Source organism: Merops nubicus, unplaced genomic scaffold (assembly GCF_000691845.1).
Source record: "Merops nubicus isolate BGI_N331 unplaced genomic scaffold, ASM69184v1 scaffold34781, whole genome shotgun sequence".
Classification (NCBI taxonomy): domain Eukaryota; kingdom Metazoa; phylum Chordata; class Aves; order Coraciiformes; family Meropidae; genus Merops; species Merops nubicus.
In genome coordinates this window covers 13385-32811 of record NW_008589588.1, presented here as the reverse complement: position 1 = coordinate 32811, position 19427 = coordinate 13385, and the positions used below count along the sequence as shown (strand labels likewise).

Sequence of the window (19427 nt, the reverse complement as noted above, 5' to 3'; positions counted from 1 at the left end):
GGGGGCTGCCATGGGCAACGCGCAGAGGAGGCACCGCGGCAAGGGGGGCGGCGGCGCGCGGGACAGGGAGGCGCAGGAGCAGCAGCAGCGCTCGGGGAGCGGCGCAGAGAAAGCCGCATCGGAGACAAAGCCACGACAGCGTTTGACAGACCGAGAAGGTGAAGCTAATGGCTATTTACACGGTGATCAAACGAGTGAAAGCTCTGAAGCTGGGAAGATCTCCAGGTCGCATGGAGCAGGGTCTCAGTCGGCTGTTGGTGACAGTTCCACTTCGCTTCCTCCTGCTGCGGCAAAACTAAAAAGTGAAGGAAACGAGTTATTTAAGAGTGGACAGTTTGGAGAAGCTGTGCTCAAATACTCGGAAGCGATTGAACATGCTGTCGGTGTAGGTGAGTGTAATGCCTTACACTTAAATCGAGGATTGCTGTTTAGTTTATTTGACCTAACCTAGCCTGTCCCTGGGTTGCTTGCAGGAGTTAGTGTGCAGTAAATTCTTCGTCATTTCAGTAGAGGACCATTCATGTCACACAAAATGTAGTAAGGGGAGTGAAATAATATTTTAACTTTCTTGCTGCAGAGCTGTTGGCATTGCTTTACGTGTTTGAATAATTACATATTCTAGGTGATATGATAAAGCAAAACTACTTGCAGCTTTGCATTGTCAGCAAACTGTATTACTGCAGTGCAACTTACAGTAAACAAGTCTTTAATTCTTCACTGTCATTTTAGTAATAGTCTTTCATTTTAATTGTAACTTCTTTTAGGAGAACGAAGTCCAGATGATTTAAGTATCTTGTACTCAAACAGAGCAGCGTGTTACCTCAAAGAAGGGAACTGCAGTGACTGCATTCAGGATTGCAACAGGTAAATTGTAACTTCCCATGTAGAGCAACAGCGTTCCTGATGATGATTAAACATTTTAACTGATATATTGTTATTGTACTTTGCCTTAGAACAATCTTCTGCAAAGCCTAATTCCCTGTCTGAATGACAGATATCTTTGTCAGTTACATAAACAATCACATCGAACCTAGAGAAAGAGTAACTTTTAAATTTCTGTCTTACTGTGAGAGGGTGGTTGTTAGGCTTCATTGTGTACATACAGCAGGATCAAAATTTATAATATGCTCAGGCTTATTTCAGTGATTCTCTGTAGTAACTTGCACGTAAAAGCTTTGTTAAGCTAGATGCTTACCACAGTGCTGGAAAATTATTTCAAGCATGTGTACGGTGTATATGTGTGTTTTCAGTGTTTGGTTTGTTGCTTTGTTTTGTTTTTTTTAAATCTATACTTGGCATAGTTATAAACAGTAATTAGAGCTGTTCAGGAGGTAAACTAAAATCCTTTCTGCTTATTGTGGCTTATAAGGATACAGGAGTTAGAGAGGATCAGACAACTTCAATAACTTCCAAACACTGCCTTCCACTGAGTTATTACTGTATTTCTAGATGTCTTTATTTATATTTTCATAGAGTTAGTAAAACTGAGTCTTCAGGTACAATAAAAAGGATTCCAAGATGGTTAGAAATCATATTCATTATTCAGTTGGGTTTTTTACAGTACAACCCAACTGTTAATCCCTCAGAATTAAAAATAAAATGTGAATGTACCTTTGTATTAACTAAATGTTTTATTTACTGTGTGTGTTCTACCTGACAGTAAAGTGTGAAAGTGTCACCTAAAAAAATTGATTTGTTAACACTAGTTAAAATAGATGCAGGACCATAACTAGCTGGCTGATACGTAAGTGTGATACAAGGTGGCATACTTAACAGCCATCACAATTTTTCTATTCAGAAGGTTTGAAGTGTGTAAGACTTCAGCAGAAACTAGTAACACAAAGGTTTTGGGTGTTCTATTCTTACCAATTGGAAGCTTATTTCTTATTACTTAATGATAGTATCCTTAATGTCATGCGTATTTTCTGGATACACAAGGACCCATGATGCTTAGGGAACACAACAGAAGTAGAAATAGTTGAGAGAATGGGAAGCAGACCTGCAAAAGTGCAAACACACATGAATTAGGCAATGCCAATTAAATGTTGTCTAGGCAACACAACATAAAGTGATGGTCTATGAATAGGTTTCTTGATTGCAAAGTAAAAAATGGTGTAGGGCTTATATTTTTGATATAAAAATAATTATTGAATTATTCTATTAAGTTTTCACTATTTAGAGCTTGGAAGCGTATAAAAACCCCTCTGTTGGATCTTTCTTTGTCTCAGGACTCTGATTTAGAGTGCCTTTGATTCTTGTTGCAGAGTGTGAAAAAGGGCTCCTGTGCACTGATGTTGATTTATTTAGTACTACAGTGTGGTTTGTTCCCTGGCTATCTTTGCATTCTAGCCTGGAAATGCAGTTTTCCATTCCCACTGTTCCTATTCTTCAAGAAGTGTTGTCTTTCCCTGAATTTATTTGTGTTTGTTTTCTTCTTCATTCTTGATGTTAGAAACCTGAAATTGTATTAATATTCTTCTAAGGTACAGAATATCAAGCATTTTTACAGAAGTTTCATAGAGGCCATGATGTTGTGCTCTGTTGTATTTTTCAAATGCATTCAGCAACATAAAGAGAAATGGAACACTGGAAATATTTATGAAATAGAAATTGGAAGCGTTTATTCTAGAAATTGTTGTTTCTCTAGCTTTAGGAGCACTAATGATGCAAAGCCAATTTACAGCAAAGGCAGCCAACAGCCTCCTGGGTTTATAAACAGGAGCACAGCCAGTGGACTGAGGGAAGCGATTATCCCCTTGTACTCAGCACTTGTCAGACAACATCTATGATAACTCTGATGGGTTTTGGTTTCCCCAGTACAAGAGAGATAGCGATCAACTGGAGTGAGCTGAGTAAATTCTCACTGAGGTGCTTGTGAGCTCTGGAACAGTTGCCTGGAGAGCAGAGGCCCAGGGAGATGGGTTTGTTCAGCCTTCAGCCCAGAGAACGGCTTCTGGGGGTCCTAACAGCAGCCTGCCAGTAGCTATGAGGTTATGCAGAGGATGGATCCTGGCTCTTTCTGGCAGTGCATTGTGGGAGGACAAGAGACAACAGGCAAAAATTGAACCATGCAAGGTTCAGACTGTGTATTAGAAGAAATCTTTTCCTCATGAACTATGAAGGGGGTTGCAAAGGTTGCCTGCTGATGTTGTGCAGAGATTTCGTTGAAGGTTTTCAGGTCTCAGCTGGATAAAGCCCTGAGCAACATTGTTGGATCTTAGACTTGACCCTACCTGTTGTAGAAGGTTGCGCTAGGGACTTCTCAGCCTGAATGACTTTATGATTCTGTGAAATCTAATTGGCTAGACTCATCCTAATTTCAGTACCTCAAAGTTTATCTCACTGTTTAGCAAGAGTCATTGATATATAAAAGGTAGTCTTTAACAAATAAAGCCTTTGTGGACTGTGTCTTCATATAGCTGGAAAAATTCATGGTATTGGTAGGAGTTCTGATTGCATAGTGTCAGGGGTTGAGCTCAGTGTTGACCATGCACACAATCAGAAAAGTAAAAAGGCAAAAGACAGGCAAAAACCTAAAAGCAAAGAGAAGATAGGTGCGTATTCATGTCTTACTAAATGTGTTTTTTATGTCCATGGTTCTACGTAAAGAAGAACTGAAAGTCACATAGTCAAAAGCCCCATATACTTGAAATCCCCATAGATCTGGGCCTGACTTAAGAAAAAAGTCTTTTGCTCTGCATTAATCTTTTCTTGGTGGTAGAACCAGTTTTCCAGATGGAGCATATGGATTTCAGTAGAGTATGTTGTAGTCAAAGCACTAACAGTGTCATAAATGTATGTCGTTCAGGGTACTAATATAAACCACTTAGTTCCATTTTCCTTGGCTCTGGAACTGTAAGGCCCATCTGAAATCACAAAGCTGTGTATGTCATGAAATAGTTTTATTAATATTATTTTGGTTACTCTATTTCAATCCTGCATTTTTCTTTTGTCTTTTCCAGAGCTTTGGAGCTTCAGCCATTTTCCCTTAAGCCTCTTCTACGACGAGCAATGGCGAATGAGTCTATGGAGCGGTATCGACAGGCATACATCGATTATAAAACAGTCCTGCAAATAGACAGCAGCATCCAAGCAGCAAATGATAGTGCTAATAGGTAACCACACTCACAGATTTTCTTATCTCAGTCCAAACAGAAAAGTACAGTTCGGTCTTCTTTGGTTTGGATACTCCATCCGTTCCATATCGCTCGGGGGCAGGGTCATCATGACTAGTGTGTTATAAGTAGAGAACTGGCTGTTTCATGAGTAGGTTACCCACAGCTTCCCAGCTTTCCTCTGCCACCAGCAGCTCACTTTCCATTTTAAAAATGTAACATTTTAAAGGCTTTTTAAAATGATGCATCAACTTGGTTTTTTTTCCTAAATTGTATTTGATACCATGTAGAGTAATACTTCAAGGTCCTTATCTTTTCTCTGACATTTCTGTTTCCTCTTCATATTAGCAGTCTTCCTGTGGCAGTTGGAGATCTATGTTGTGTGAATCTTTCAGTATGCTGTACTTGTGTAAACAATGAAGTAGTTTAATACAGTGGCTCACTACAAAGCTTAGAGGTGTAAAAAGTATAATTTAGTATTATTTTTAACTTAAGTGTTAATACACCCAATATTAATTCTTGCTGCCAAGAGAGATGTCTCAATTTCTCTATGTTTTAATAGTGTAAAGTTATTGTATACACGCTATTGTAATTGTGTTCTCATTAACATATAGTAAGCACTTAAGTGCATGAATGATGGGATTTTCCATTCTCTTTTCTTTCCTTTTTTCTTTTTGTGGTGGAAAAAGAAAGGTATTTATGAAAGCAGAAGAGCCATTAACCATTGAGCAGGAACCCCCATGCATGGGACTAAATAGATTCTAGTACCTTTTTTTTTCTTTTCAAGGCAAGGCCATGAGCATTTACATTACCACTTCATTTAAAAGTCCATAATATCTTTAAATTCTGATTATTTGACAAGAGGTGGCCAAAAGAAATCATGACACTTTATAATTTCCTCTTAGAAGTCATATATTTGATAACACAACAAATTGTTACTGTCCTCCTTTATCTACACTGATAATAGAGCACTTGGATTGGTGAAGTAACACTCCTGGTATCTGTGCAATTATTCCACTGTTTTTTAAACTTCTTTGCTTATTTTATCGGCAGATACTCTTTTCCTGTTTCTCCTTGACTTGTAACTTGCTTAGTAATAAGCTTATTTCCCTTTTTTCCCTTAACAGTCTTCCTTTTCTCCTCTCTAGGCCTTCCTTATGTTTTAGCTTCACTGCTCATTACTCTTTCCTCCCTGGCAACCCATCACCTTATTTCAGCTGCTTCTTCCTTCTTCTCCTCTGCTGGTAATTTGTTTTTGCTTGCAAATTCTTAGTTTCTAAAGCATAGATCTCCTGCATTGAACTTTTTGAACTAATTGAACTTTTATTATAATTTGTGTTCCAGTGTTTTACCATTTAAGAATTAAACTGAAATTGTTTGCCACAGTATTCATTTTAATTTTCAAAGTACTAGACCTTTTAAAAAATAAATTCTAACAAAAAATTATAGTCCCTCTACTGCCTTCTAACTTAAAAAGATGATCCCAAAATGTAATTTAAATTTTTTATGTGTTAGGAATATAAGATCTTAACAACCTGCTTTTATTGGAGAGTTTTTTTGTTTTGAAGTTCCTGTGGGAAATTGGATGGTGATGCTGTAGGAAGCTGACAGGAAAAACTCACCATCCTACTTGTGTCTAAGGGTGTGTTTGATAAGTTGTGCTAAGGCTTGTCTTTCTGTACTTAACTAACTATACAGTCCTTCCAAAAATCTTAGAATTGAACGTCTGTTCAGTCTGATATTTTTAATAGTTCTCATGTAAAAGGCAAGTAGAATTTTTAATATAAAGATTCTACCTGATAATATAAAGCCTTTACCCGATCATTTTGCAATGATTTATGATGGTGTGCCACATTCTTCTTAACAATTGAATTCAGAATATCATTATAAACCTGAAGTTTTAGTCAAAAACATCACTAGAGCAAAACAGAGTTTGGATAAGCTGCTTTGTTGGTGTGTCCTATAAAATACTGCAGAGAAATTATACAGGTAGGGGAGAGCCCCTGAAAGGGCACATGTAGCCAACAGAGAAAAACGTTCTTGTTCACTTAAAAAGCAAAAAACCCCAACTAGATAGTACTACAAAATGTGATATTCTGCGTGTAAAGAAATTTACTTTAAATTCAGAAATATAAGGCTTTTTTCTTGGTTTGGAGTTGATCTTCAGATATTTAAAAAGAATGAGACTAAGCAAGAAAACTTGAATGGGTAATTTATGATCATTCTGTCTCATTCTTCATGTCACATTCAAGATTCTTAATTTTTTAAAAAAATGTGTATTCATGTAGTATTTTTTTTCAGCTGTGTGAGATGGAGATGCATGTAATATACAGATTTCAGGTTTACTTGCTGTAGGATCAACATGGCTTGCTTTGCTACTAAATTCAGTTTTCCTTTCTTAAAGTAGATATTAGACATCACTAGTTGAGCTTGACTCTTAAGCTTATTTGGAGACTAGAAGATGTTTATCTCACTATTTCTCTCATCCTCATAATTGATTAATATTTGGTTTTGTTTTGTTTTCTCTATTAAAAAAAACACGGCAAAAATTGTAATGGAACCGTGAAGTCTTACATGCCTTTACCCAGGTTTACTTAGGTCTTTCTCCAAAATGTATTGCAGCAGTGGGAAATGCTCACTTTGATGAATTTTGAATTGAACCTCTCATGTACAGAAACAGTTGACATATGTATATGTGTGTTGGTTCGAAGAAGACTAAATAGTTTTTATATATTTTCTTTGTATTTTTAAATGAGGATAATGAGTGAGTGATTGTTGAATTTCTGACTATCCTATAAAATGCAACTTAGTATCTATGCTGACCTGCCCTGGTTATTTAGAAAATTGTGTAAGAAGTTTCATTTGACACTGGCAAATTTAGGTACTACACTTGGGGATATTGTAATCTGTACTTGGTACAAATAACACCTATGAACAGCTGAGAAAAGTAAACAAAACAAATACATGAGGGTTTTTTTTCTTATTTTTTCGTTGCATATGGTAGGCACCATTTAGAGCTTAGTTGCAAAATCAATTATTTGCTTAAATATTTACAGGTCATGCTGAAGTCAGCTTCTTGTCTTCTAAATGCTAGCATAAATAGTCTAAAAAGTGGAAAAGATCTAAATCATAAATGAGTGCAATACTGTTGACTGCTGTGACAATCTTTTTTTAGACTAGTCTTAAGGATAATAATTCATTTTTAAAAAAAAAAATGGAACACTGCATTATGTAATTTGGGTCTAAGTTATTAAAATGTGAGTTAAATATATGAAAAGTCATGGGGGGGGGGGGGCTTTTTTTTCCCAAAAAGAGGTGGGGGGGGGGGGGGCTTTTCTTTTCCAGAATAACAAAGATTTTAATAGATCAGGATGGACCCAGCTGGAGGGAGAAACTGCCACCAGTTCCAGTTGTCCCAGTTGCTGCTCAGCTGCACCATTGGGATGGGGGAAACTCTGCTTCAGAGGATAAGCTGAGAAGTACTACAGACACCAACAGGGAAGAACAGCTGCAGATGAATCGTACGTATAGCTAATGCAGATATGTGTACAAGAAAAGAAAATAATTTAAAAATGGAGTACAGGTTATTAATATCAAAAACACTGCTTTAGAAAATATTTATCAGAGACCTTTGTGAAAAGCCAAGTTAGATGATGGTCATTTGTGTGACTTGCTTTAATGTGCTTTATGGAGCCACAGTTACAATAAGTGTTTTTAAGCCAAGTAATGTAGTTTGAAGCATGTAATTTCTGCAGTTACATAAAATACAGCAGAAATACTCATCGGTAGTATATTGAGGCCTATCACAAGTTTCAGAGTTTCCCAGACATCACACTACAGTTAAAACACATTTTTCCCCCCAAAAGCCACTGTCCAAACACCCAACCTCAGCAAGACAATCAGCTGCATAATATAGAGCTGTGATTTAAAGCAGTACTTAGCTCTTTAGAATAGAAAGGGTAGACTTGTAGGTGGCCAGTAGTTAGTGAAATGGGCTATAGAAGAACATTTTTTTTGTGTGTATCACATCGCTTAGGTGAAGAAACCTTTCTGATTCCATTTTTATTGGCATTAAACATTCTTTTTGCAAAGGCCTTAACTGTATGATAATATTTTACTTGAGTTTTATTTGGTTCACCTTTATTCAATGTTTATTTCAACATAAAGATAAGTAGCACTGAAGATAATCTCCCTGTGGGTAACACGGGGGACTGCAATGCATAATGTTAATAAAAATTAAATAATATTAAACAAAAATAATAATGGCAATAGTCTGCAATCTCAGGCACTATAGATTTAATGACTTAAATGATCTTTCAGATAGCATTGAATTTATTTCTATCTGTTGTAAAACAGCAGACAGCTTAGAAATATGTGCATTTATGAAAACTGGACATTCTTCTTGAGAACAAAACATAGTTCTAGAAAGTTGTAATAATGTGGGTTATGTACAGTTTGAATAGTACTGCATTCTGAGCTTCAGTAATGCTACAGGAAATTCTTTTTCATTTAAGAAATATGAGACATGTTGATGTATAATTTAAGCTCAATTCAGTTGAAAAAATTTTACTCTACATTTTAAAATACCTAGTGATGAGTATTGTCATTACAGTTGTCAGTACCTGTCATTACTGGTTAGTTATGCTTAAGGTTTGGGCAGTGACTAGGTTTAATTTTTGGGTTTTTAAGTGAAGCAGAAAACTGATACCTTGCACAATTGTTACGATTAAGCATAAATGCTTAGCTTGAAAACTGCTTTTTGTTGTATTCGTACTTCAGGCTTTTCCTGTTATCCAAGAATACAACTTTTGGATTTTTATTTCAATATATAGCTAACCTATTTAAACCTTTCAGGTAGTAAATTTGGATCTGTATAGCCTGTGTAACTTTGTGGAGAGAGAGAATTTGAAGATTGTTGTAGTGAAAAATAAGTGTAATAATAAGTGTAAGAAGTGTATAACGGAAGTGAAAAATAAGATAGGTGGCTTCTGAAAACTAGAGATCGTGTTTAACTTGTTATGAAAGTTAATAGAACTGGCCACCATTGTCCTCATGAGTGTGCTCTGTGGCATTTTGATGCAAAACACATCCCAATCTAGTTCAAATAGAGTGTCCTTTGGTTAGGCTGTTTTTAGAAATACTATATGAAGGCTGTGCAGTCATTTTCTTCACAGAAGGCTGACTCAAAGGTTATGGTTGCCTTCTGGGACCTGACAGTGATAGCTGGTGCAGAAGCACGCCAGGAATAATGTTCAGTCAGTGGTAGAACCTTGCTGTTGGCTGACATTTTTTGCAGCAATTGCCTGTTGGGTTTTTGGGCCTTAACTTGAGCTGTACTATAGTTGTGTTTCTAATGTAAGTGTGTTGTGGTTTCACATCGTTATTTAATTTTTTCCCCACATCCACATGTTGTTTTCTGGCATAGGACACTGCCAGCCTTTTATAAAAAACTCACTGAGTTTCTTTATTGGTTGAAATTAACTGGTTATATACAGTGTTTAAAACCTGAAGATTGGCAAGGAGCTCATATTCTTTAGCAAGGTACAAAAAGTAGATTTTTCCATTATGATTTACTTAGAGCTATGTTACTAATTGTTATTTGCTCACAATAGAGACACAAAACTGCAGTCAGAATTGGTTTTTCACTACAAACATAGCTAAAAATTGTAGTCTAACCCACAATTATATGCAGCACATAATGTGGAGTTCAGAAAGAAGGACAATCATGGAAGAACACAGTATTCATTAAAAAATGTGTAGTTAGGTGTTTTCAGGCTCCTTAAAGCATCTTTTATAAATAGTGATTAACAGAATATTACTGATGTATCACTAACCCCTACTGATGTGATGATTTGGTTTTTATTATCAGTTTAGTGTAGTAATTGTGATAGTTGCTTGCAGAAAGAATATCGGACCAAATTATTAAAGAACCTTGGTGTGATGGTGGAGATCTAGGCAGCCTTTAATCTTGCTGATTAAATCTGCACCATTGTAAATAAAACTGGTATCTCAGTGGAGATACATAATCCCTCTCTACCACACAGAGGGGGTGGACAGAAGGAGGTGAAAGCATAGAGCTGTCTGTTGCATTCCCATTATTGGGGAAATGTGTTGTGCCCAATGCAGATATGGTAGTTTATGCCTTTCTTTGGGCAGCAGGGAGATGTGGGATGGAAACGGCAGTGTGCAGACTGGTAAAGATGCTTCAGTTGCCAGACACTTATTCTTAGTCTGGGTAGATTATTCAGCTACCCTTAATGAACTGACTTTCTTATGTAACACTGTGATCCTTTTGTGCTGTAGGTGAGAAAGCCGAGGAGAAGTTCAAGACATTAAAAAGTGAAGGGAATGATTTGGTAAAAAAGGGTAAATATGAAGAAGCTGTAAATAAATACAGTGAATGCATGAAGTTAAACACTGAGGAATGCACTATCTACACTAACAGGTAAAGATCCAAAATCTAACCATGTTCTGTGGGATAACAATAGTTGTATTTTCTTGTGGCAAGTAGAGATTTTGCATCCCTTCAGTTTCTGTTGTAAAAAAAAAAAAAAAGATTTTTTTTTTCCTCACTTGATGAGCATTTCTAACAACAGAATTGATTTTTTGTTAAACTGCATTATTTTCCCAGAGGAGGAAGTGTTAATGTCACTGATATATATCCTAAAATCTTTATATAAATAGAGTAAGCAATAGTAAAAGTTATAATTAGCATAACACTTTGCAGCATTTTTTTGAGAATACTGATATGATTTTAATTCAAAACTAATGTGCAGTAGCAGAATCTCAAATATGAAGAGTAATAATTCAGGGAAAAAAGTACATTTTGAGAAAATAAAGTAGGTACGTGGTCATACAGCAGCATTATTTTAAAGGGTGACCTAATTCTGCAGCATAATGCGTTATGCTGTAATCTTATCAGCTTTCACAAACTAAGAAGGATTTGATTAGGGCCAGTACTTGAATAGGAGACTTCTAAGTAATAATTAGGTGAAGAAAACAGTATTTCTTATTTAATCTAGGGAGCTTTTATACCCAGAAGGCTTGTATAAAATCCATACTACATCAACTACCATACTACCTTATATACTAACATAGACTCTGCTTAACTTAAGTGTGAAGACTCTGCTTAAAAGCATTAGTCATACTTGATTTTTTATTTTTATTGCAGGAGTTTGCCCTCTCTAAATCCATCCAGTGATATTATTAATATTTACTGGGTTTAGTGTACTTCAGAATACATACCACATTGAGAGTGAATTGTGTGAAATATTCTAGTTAACATTAATGGGTCAGATACTGTTGGCACTACAGCACTATAGAACTTACTTATATTGCAGTGTATTCTGTTTTTTTGTGTTAGAGCTCTCTGTTACTTGAAACTGTATAAATATGAAGAGGCTAAGCAGGACTGTGATCATGTTCTTCAGATAGAAGATTCTAATATTAAAGCTTTTTATAGAAGAGCACTAGCGTACAAAGGATTACAGGTGAGGAAAAAGAACATGGCAGGTATTCTTAAGCACTTGTAAACTTACTTACCCTCTTCAAGGAATTCAGTTAGTTGCAGCTGATAGGTGAATACAAAGTATGCAGTGCTGATGATTTATTTCTTTGGGCATACATGAAGTATTATAAAAATATTTTTGCAACATAAAAACCTGCATGTTGTTTTGTAATCGTTTGAGAAAGTACAGGAATATTTGAATAAATAAGGTTGGATTTGAGATAGGTTAAGCAAGTTTCAGCTCTGTTCTAATATTCTTCTGGGTCTATCCTAACCTATTTTTTCTGTCAGGGTGCTTACTATATCTTTGCTGATGACAAGTAAATTCTCTCCAAGTCTGTCTTCCATCTATCCAGACTAAAATCTTAAGCTGTCTTTTGGCATCTGCTCATATTTGAGTGCTTGTCATATTAAACTAGAGTTTTAATTTTCTTTGTTCTCTTTGTTTTCCTTCCCCAAACACATTGCTAGCCTTTGTCAGTTATCTGGTCTCTCACTCTGTGGACAGTGTCATTACTCAACCTTTTCCCTTTCTTTCTTGCAGTGCTGTTCTCTGTACTGTGATCATCTTACACACAGTTTCCTGAGTATGCTTTTATCATAAATGCAGATTTATATTGTTCATATCCATCCTGAATATGACTCCAAATCTCTTGTTCCATCATTTGAAACATGTTGCTGCTCCTTTTGTCCATCCCTTTGTTGATCCTTGTTCTTTGGTGATGTTCATTAGCCCTCTACACTTAGTAATTTTTTCATAGCAATCCTTACTCCACTTGTCAGCTCTTACCTGGTATTGTATTATCAGTTTCTCACTTCTGTTGCTTGTGATGTTGCTATCATTGTGTACTTTGTATTAAATTTTACAAGTGTCTTTAAACAAGCATCTTAAGTGCTTTCTCCTGTATTGTTCTTTGTAGCTGGAGGTGATCACTCCAAGCATCCACCAAGTTTCAGCAATGTCCACTAAATAAATACTTACCTCAGACCTGTGTTATGTTTGATGTCTTAAAAAGTTACGTGATTGTCTCTCAGTTTACAGATCACCTGAGGACAATCTGTTTGTGCTTAGCAGTACACTAGCCTATTCTCATCCTGTGTTACGATTCCAAATACAAGTTGTAGGAACCATGGGATCTTTCATTTGTGATTAAATTTGTTCCTCTGTTACAGTAGCCATGACATTTTGAAAGTTTCCTTTAACTAATTTTCAAAGAAGGTGAGAAGTCTTAATTTTGTGTAAAAACTTTTCTGTAACTGTACCAAGCTACCCAGTATTAATCAGCTGTAACCTTATGTTGTTGAAGTTGATAAAAAATCAGTATAAATATGAGCAAAGCTATATAGTGATTCTACCAGCCAAAAAACAGGAATTAGACATTAGTGGAGAATGTAAAAAATGAGAGAAATAACTTCTTTTGTGACTATCCTAGGAAAAAAAAAGTTATTTTTGTATGATTGAAGACATAACCTGAAACACACGTTTCATGGATTTCCTTGGAACAGTCTGAGCTGGGGACTCCCAAAATGTTTTGCTGTGGTTGGATTTAATGCTTTCATTATTGCTGGTTCGAGGGTTGTGAGTGATTCGTAAAACCAGGGAAAGCAACAATAGTGAATTGAGGTAGACAAATTCCTCCGTACTGAAAAATTTTAGGAGCTAAAAGCATGTAGTTTGGCAGAGATGTAACTAAGCTGAGAAGTGTTATTTGTATATAAATATCCAGATATTTAACCACAAAAGCCACAGTAGAATTTAATGCAGTAAATGAGATTGTTTTATAGATTTAGTGAGATGAAGTAAAGGGAGGATCAGGAAAAAAATCATACTTGTGTGATGAATTAGGCCTGTAACTTAGGAGACAGGACCCTCGAGCACATCTCCTGGAGCTGATAGTCCAGTCTCTTGCTTTGGTCTTGTATGACTTTTGTTGAGCAGTCTGGCAGGCTGTCCAGGAGGGCTGGTGGTTTGCTGACCCTTGTGACTATGCTCAGAAGGCTGTTGCAGAATCTCATTTCTTGGTAGTTGTAAATCTTCACGTCTGTAATTCAGATGGTTTAGTTTAATTAGTAGCTGTTTTCTGATGAAACTAATCTGCCCCCTTTCTGCATTCATTTGCTAAGGCTAATTAATTTTAGCTCTCTCATTCTTCTTTCATGATACAGCAGACTTCAGTTCACTTGCAGATTTCCTGCAGTGCCTCAGCCCCTTGAACACTGGCCGTCAGCACTGAACAAAGTACTCCCCACAGGAGAGACCATGAGCGACTTGTACGCCAGTGCTTTTGTTACAGTTGGGATGCTGAGGAAATACCTCAGCTGGTACATGAAGATTCTTTTTCATGATACTGTGAATGACTTACAGTACCTTATGATACTGCTTGGGAACAGAAGAAGTATTAGGTCCCTCACACAAAGAAATTGTGTTGATCATTTACTGCCTGCATGGTCTTTTACGGTTTACTGCTACATTTCATCCTTACTTTTGATACTCCAGCCTTCGAGGTGTCTTGATTTTTATATGTGATATTCCAGTCTTCCTCAGAATTGGTGCTATTAACTTTGTGTCTCCAGAAAATTTATTCTAAAACCCACATAATTCCTAATGTCCACATTTTAAATAAAAACAGTAAAAAAATGACAAGACTGATTATTGAGGAGCTGTATCCTAATGCCATTTTCTTGCTGTGTTTCTCCCCCTAATAATGTTTATCCCAGAGTTCATAACGTAATCCAGATCTTTTCAATTATTACCAAAAATTTCCCTTCTCAAACTGTAGGAGGTGGTCTATGGATTGGAGCCCAGGAAGATTAGATATGTTTTTAACCTAAATTTCACTCTCTTACATTGGCAAAGCAAGTACAAAAACTGTTGATGGACTCATATTATATTAATCTTGAAGAAGTGTTACACTGTAAACAATTATGCTTAAAAGCAGCAATCTTTAATAATTTATTCTCTGATACAGGGAGTATGATTTCATATTACATATTTCATACAGAAGTATTTAATTGCAAAATACAAACTCATAGTCATGCTTAGTTTCCTTTTCCCCTCTAATGAAATTACACTGTCTATATTTAGATTATTTTTGTTTACTTAATGTCAAAATCCAGCATTTTTATTTTTTGTAGTTGCAACAGACAGGATGATAGTCCAAATTTATTTTTCTGGTGTTATGCTTATGAAAAACTTATTTTCCCTTCTACTTACAGAATTATCAAGCCAGTGTTGATGATTTCAACAGAGTACTTCTAATAGATCCAAATGTTCTTGAAGCAAAAAAGGAACTAGAGGAGGTAACCCAGCTGCTTAACCCTGACAGCAATGCTGTAGCTGGCAGTCAGCAGAAGCAAAGGAAGAAAATAACCATACAAGAGGTACACCTGCTCATTTTTAAAATCAGGCGGTACAGAAGCCACGCATGTGAAGAAATAATATTAAAGCTTTTGTTTTGCATTCCTCAGCTATGTATTTCTGGGGGTTGTATTTTTCATGTTATTTTGCAGGCATGTTTTGGAGGATTCTTGCATATGATGTGTTCAGTGTCCACTGCGTTCTATAGTAAAGCCTGGACTGCTTTGCAGAGTGATCAGAGCCACAGCAGAAATGGAAAAAGTACATTTAGGTGGCAGTAAACTTGAGGATACGCTTCTTGTAGACAAAAGCTGCTTAGGCTTTGAAATAACTTGTTTTACAGAATGTGGCTGCCAAGCAGCAGTTTGGCTTTTAAAGTCAGTGCTATTCAGGAAGCCTCTGGGGCTATGCTGGCAAAGGTTCATCTGCCACAGGCATGCTGGCTGTTCTTGTGCTGGTAGTAAAGTCACTGAAGAGTGAAATCTTGCCTTAAAGAGGAAGAGTATGGGTAGAACATCTGTAGGATCTTGTCACAGAATCACAGAATGTTAGGGGTTGGAAGGGACCCCCAGAGATCATCGAGTCCACCCCCCTGCCAGAGCAGGACCATCTAGTCTAGGGCAGGTCACACAGGAACGCATCCAGACGGGTCTTAAAAGTCTCCAAGGCAGGAGACTCCACGACCTCCCTGGGGAGCCTGTCCCAGTGCTTTGGAACCCTAACAGTAAAGAAGTTCTTCCTCATGTTGAGGTGGAACTTCCTGTGCTCCAGCTTGTGACCATTGCCCTGTGTCCTATCTCAGGGCATAAGTGAGAAGAGATTGCCCTTTCCTTCCTGACACCCAGCCCTCCTCTATTTATACACATTAATTAGATCCCCCCTTAGTCTTCTCTTCTCCAGACTGAGAAGCCCCAGGTCTCTCAGCCTCTCCTCATAAGGCAGGTGTTCCAGTCCCCCAGTCATCCTCATAGCCCTTCACTGGACTCTCTCAAGTAGATCTCTGTCCCTCTGGAAATGAGGGGGTTAAGAACTGGACACAGTACTCCAGGTGAGGTCTCACCAGGGCAGAGTAGAGGGGGAGCAGGACCTCCCTTGTTCTGCTGGACACACTTTTCTTAATGCACCCCAGGATACCATTGGCTCTCCTGGCCACAAGGGCACACTGCTGTCCCATGGACAACTTGTCCACCAGGACTCCAAGGTCCCTCTCCACAGAGCTGCTCTCTAGCAGATCCTCTCCTAACCTGTACTGGTGCATTTTACTACTCCTGCCCACGTTCAGGACTCTGAACTTATTCTTGCTGAACCTCATTAAGTTCCTCTTGGCCCAGCTCTCCAGTCTGTCCGAATCTCGCTGAATGGCTGCACGGCCTTCAGGAAACCTCCCAGTTTCGTGTCATCAGCAAACTTGCTGAGAAGACACTCTGTGCCATCATCCAGGTTGTTAATGAAGATGTTGAACAGGACTGGACCCATCTTATAAAATAATACATGATGTAATATTATGTACTGGATCAAAATGTTAGCCTTGCAGAGTTCTGGGTAGAATTAGGCAATGAAAGGATTTTCTCAGTCATCTGATATTTTTGGATTGTAGCTTCGCTGGTCCTTTAAGTATATGGGTTTTATTGTATTTCCTTTTCATTTATGGCTTAAATACATAGTTACCAGTGTGTACACTGTACTGCAATTTGATAATGTAATTTCAAAATAGTTTCATAATGGAAACTGCAGTTATTAATATAAAACAATTGCTTTATTGAAATGCTTCTCACTGTCACGAGTTCACAGGATTTTATGTAACTGGCATAAGCCGGGTATAGTGTCAGTTAAGCTCTGAGTTGTGACAAACAAAGGGACCTGGAGAGTGTTCAGAGGTGTTTTGGGAAGTGACAGCATTGTTCAGAGACCAGCTAACCACAGTGGTAATTTTTCCAGAGGTGTGCAGGAAGCATTTTATGTTTGCTGTCATAATTACAGCTTTCCCCTTAGAGAGTCTTCCTTGTCCTCTCTGCTGGGGTACCAGGTAGTTCCATGAAAACAGGCTGAAAAAAGAAAAGTAGGAAAAATCAGAAACTTGGGAGTTCAGTTGGTATTGCAGCTGTTAGACAATGCTGAGCTTTCTTCTTCCACAGCAAGACCCCAAACAGCAACCTGATAGAGCTGCCATACGCTTGTACTGTTCTGGAGGCACAGAAGTAAAGTGAAACATGGATATCTGGTGATTTGACTTCAGTTCTGCTTGTCTTCTGCAGTTTCACATTTAATATATGTATACAGTCCTCCTTAGCTTTCTCCCAGGGGCCTTCAGTTGTCTTTCTACAGTGGGATGCCAGGCAGTAAAAGGAAATGTACAGTACACACTTTTGACGGCAAACCTTCAACAATAAATTAGAGAGGTACTGTTCTTGGGGGAGGAAGGACATAAAAGAACATAGGTGGCTTTCTTTTACAAAGAGTGAAATGCTAACTTTAATTTAGTGACATTATTAATATATCTATGCATGCAGTTTATGAAGCTTCAGTTTATCTGTATGTCCACATTAAAAGGATGTGTTGCTGTTTTCTTTGTGAAGGTGACAGAATCTGATGAACAGGAAGAGAGACAGTTTGCAACATCAGAAGATGTTCTGACTGATCACGTTACTTCTAAGGAAGCAGTTCAAATGAGTGTGCCACTGAGGACCTCTGAGAAACTGCATATTTCTGAACCATCTAATGCTTATGATTTTGGTCAGATTATAAATGCAGTGAATTCCAGTAAGGATAAAGCTGCTTGTGCAGATCTTTTAAAAATTATTGATCCAAAAAAATTGCCAGTGCTGCTGAGTAACAAACTTGAAGGAGAAACCTTATTGATTTTTATCCAGTCGTTGGAATATTACGTAGTTGGAAAAGATCCTGGCCTTGTGTATCAGCACCTTTTCTATTTGAGTAAAGCAGAAAGATTTAAGGTAAGAACCTCGATTGAATATGTACTTAAGTTGTGCTGAATCCCAAAGGAAATTTTCATATCTTAAAAGGAAATGATCTGTCAGATACTGTAACTTTTCAATCAACGTGTGCTAACTATAAAATAATTTTTTTTTTTTTTCAGGTAGTGCTGGCCCTTCTTAGCAAAAATGAAAAAGAACAGGTTCAACAACTGTTTGACTTACTTTCAGGAAATCAGAATAATCCGTACTCTTCGGAAGACCTTGAGAGGCTTAAAAAGGTTTATGAACTTTAAGAAAAAATTATCGGTTGCATGCATATAGTTCATGTTTATAAGGTGGATGTCTGAACTCTGCAGATTTGCATGGGTTGAAGTGGGTCCTTCACCTGGACTGTTTGAATTCTATGGTTTTGACAGCATGTGCACGTTAAAACTTGCTGCTCTTTTTTTCTTGTAGCTGTATACATGTTTAATCTCTAGGATTTAATGCATGTTTTTGTGTTCAGTAACAGAATTCTTATTTGGCATACTTCTTTAATTCAGACCTTTAATGATACATATAAAAATATATTTTACATTATAATGTGAAATGTCTTGATGGTACAGTAGACAATACAGTTTTAGTCATTACTTGTTATTTTATGAGTTGTATGTTCTTGCGATAAGTGTCTTCAGGATGAACGGGTCTGTTAGCAATAGCTTTGCTAAAATGAGTTTACAAAAATATTAACATTTACATTAACTACTACAGGCCCATCTGTTTCTTCACTGTCCCTGTCTATACAAAACAGATTTAAATATTTTTGGTGCAGTACAGCTTAGCAGCAAACGCAGAGGAATGATATATTAGCTTGTCATGGAACACTTTGAATCAAAATAATTGATTATTAAATAGATGGTTAGATTTTTACAATGATTAACAAGTGAGTAATTTTTAATGCACAGAGAATCTTTTTTTTCTCTGTGTCTGTAAGGACTGCTGGTTTACATGACTTTTGATCTGATGGTGGTAAACAGGAGAACAAGGGGCTGCACTTTGCAATAAAAATATTTAACTCTGAGTTTTGTAATCAGATCATTTAAAACACCAGGCTATTTTCTGTTTACAGATTATTTATAATGCTAAGAGTAAAAGCATTCCATGGACCAGTATGATTTATTGGGTTTTTTTTTTATTTCAGGCCGTACTTGTGTTTTATATTTCATTCTGATAAAGCTCCTTTTCCAAAATGAAGCTTTTAAATTTTTCAGATACCCCAATGCCTTCTTTGCACATATGATATAGAAATGTATGTCAAATTCATTAGCACTGCAGAATTATAATTAAGAATGTTTTCTCAGATTAATTAAGAATGTAAATTTTTCTCAGGTGTATATTAATTTTTAAAAATAAAGGTTTTTTTCTTGAAAAGCACAATTATGGATTCTATTTTATGCTTCTACCCTATTTAGACTTACAACTCTGAAATTGGAATTATGAGTTTTGTCTCAAAGTAGAGTGCTAAGAATGAG

The 19427-nt window shown here is 36.9% G+C and overlaps 1 protein-coding gene across 1 annotated transcript; it reads left to right on the top strand.

Moving 5' to 3' along the window:
• The first annotated feature begins 10 nt into the window (after window positions 1–10).
• SPAG1 (sperm associated antigen 1) lies at window positions 11–18209 on the top strand. Its single transcript, XM_008949638.1, has 9 exons — window positions 11–389; window positions 765–864; window positions 3963–4115; window positions 7461–7636; window positions 10428–10560; window positions 11479–11605; window positions 14839–15003; window positions 17557–17934; window positions 18078–18209. The coding sequence occupies exons 1-9, from the start codon at window positions 11–13 to the stop codon at window positions 18207–18209; spliced, it is 1743 nt and encodes a 580-aa protein (XP_008947886.1).
• Window positions 18210–19427: the final 1218 nt, after the last annotated feature.

What these genes read in the sequence shown, in the direction of transcription:
- SPAG1 (XM_008949638.1), top strand. Translation starts at nt 11, where the DNA reads ATGGGCAACGCGCAGAGGAGGCACCGCGGCAAGGGGGGCGGCGGCGCG. An exon ending in GCAAATGATAGTGCTAATAG is followed by an intron (nt 4,116 to 7,460) that starts GTAACCACACTC and finishes TTTCTTTTCCAG; the next exon opens with AATAACAAAGATTTTAATAG. An exon ending in AGAACAGCTGCAGATGAATC is followed by an intron (nt 7,637 to 10,427) that starts GTACGTATAGCT and finishes TAGGTGAGAAAG; the next exon opens with CCGAGGAGAAGTTCAAGACA.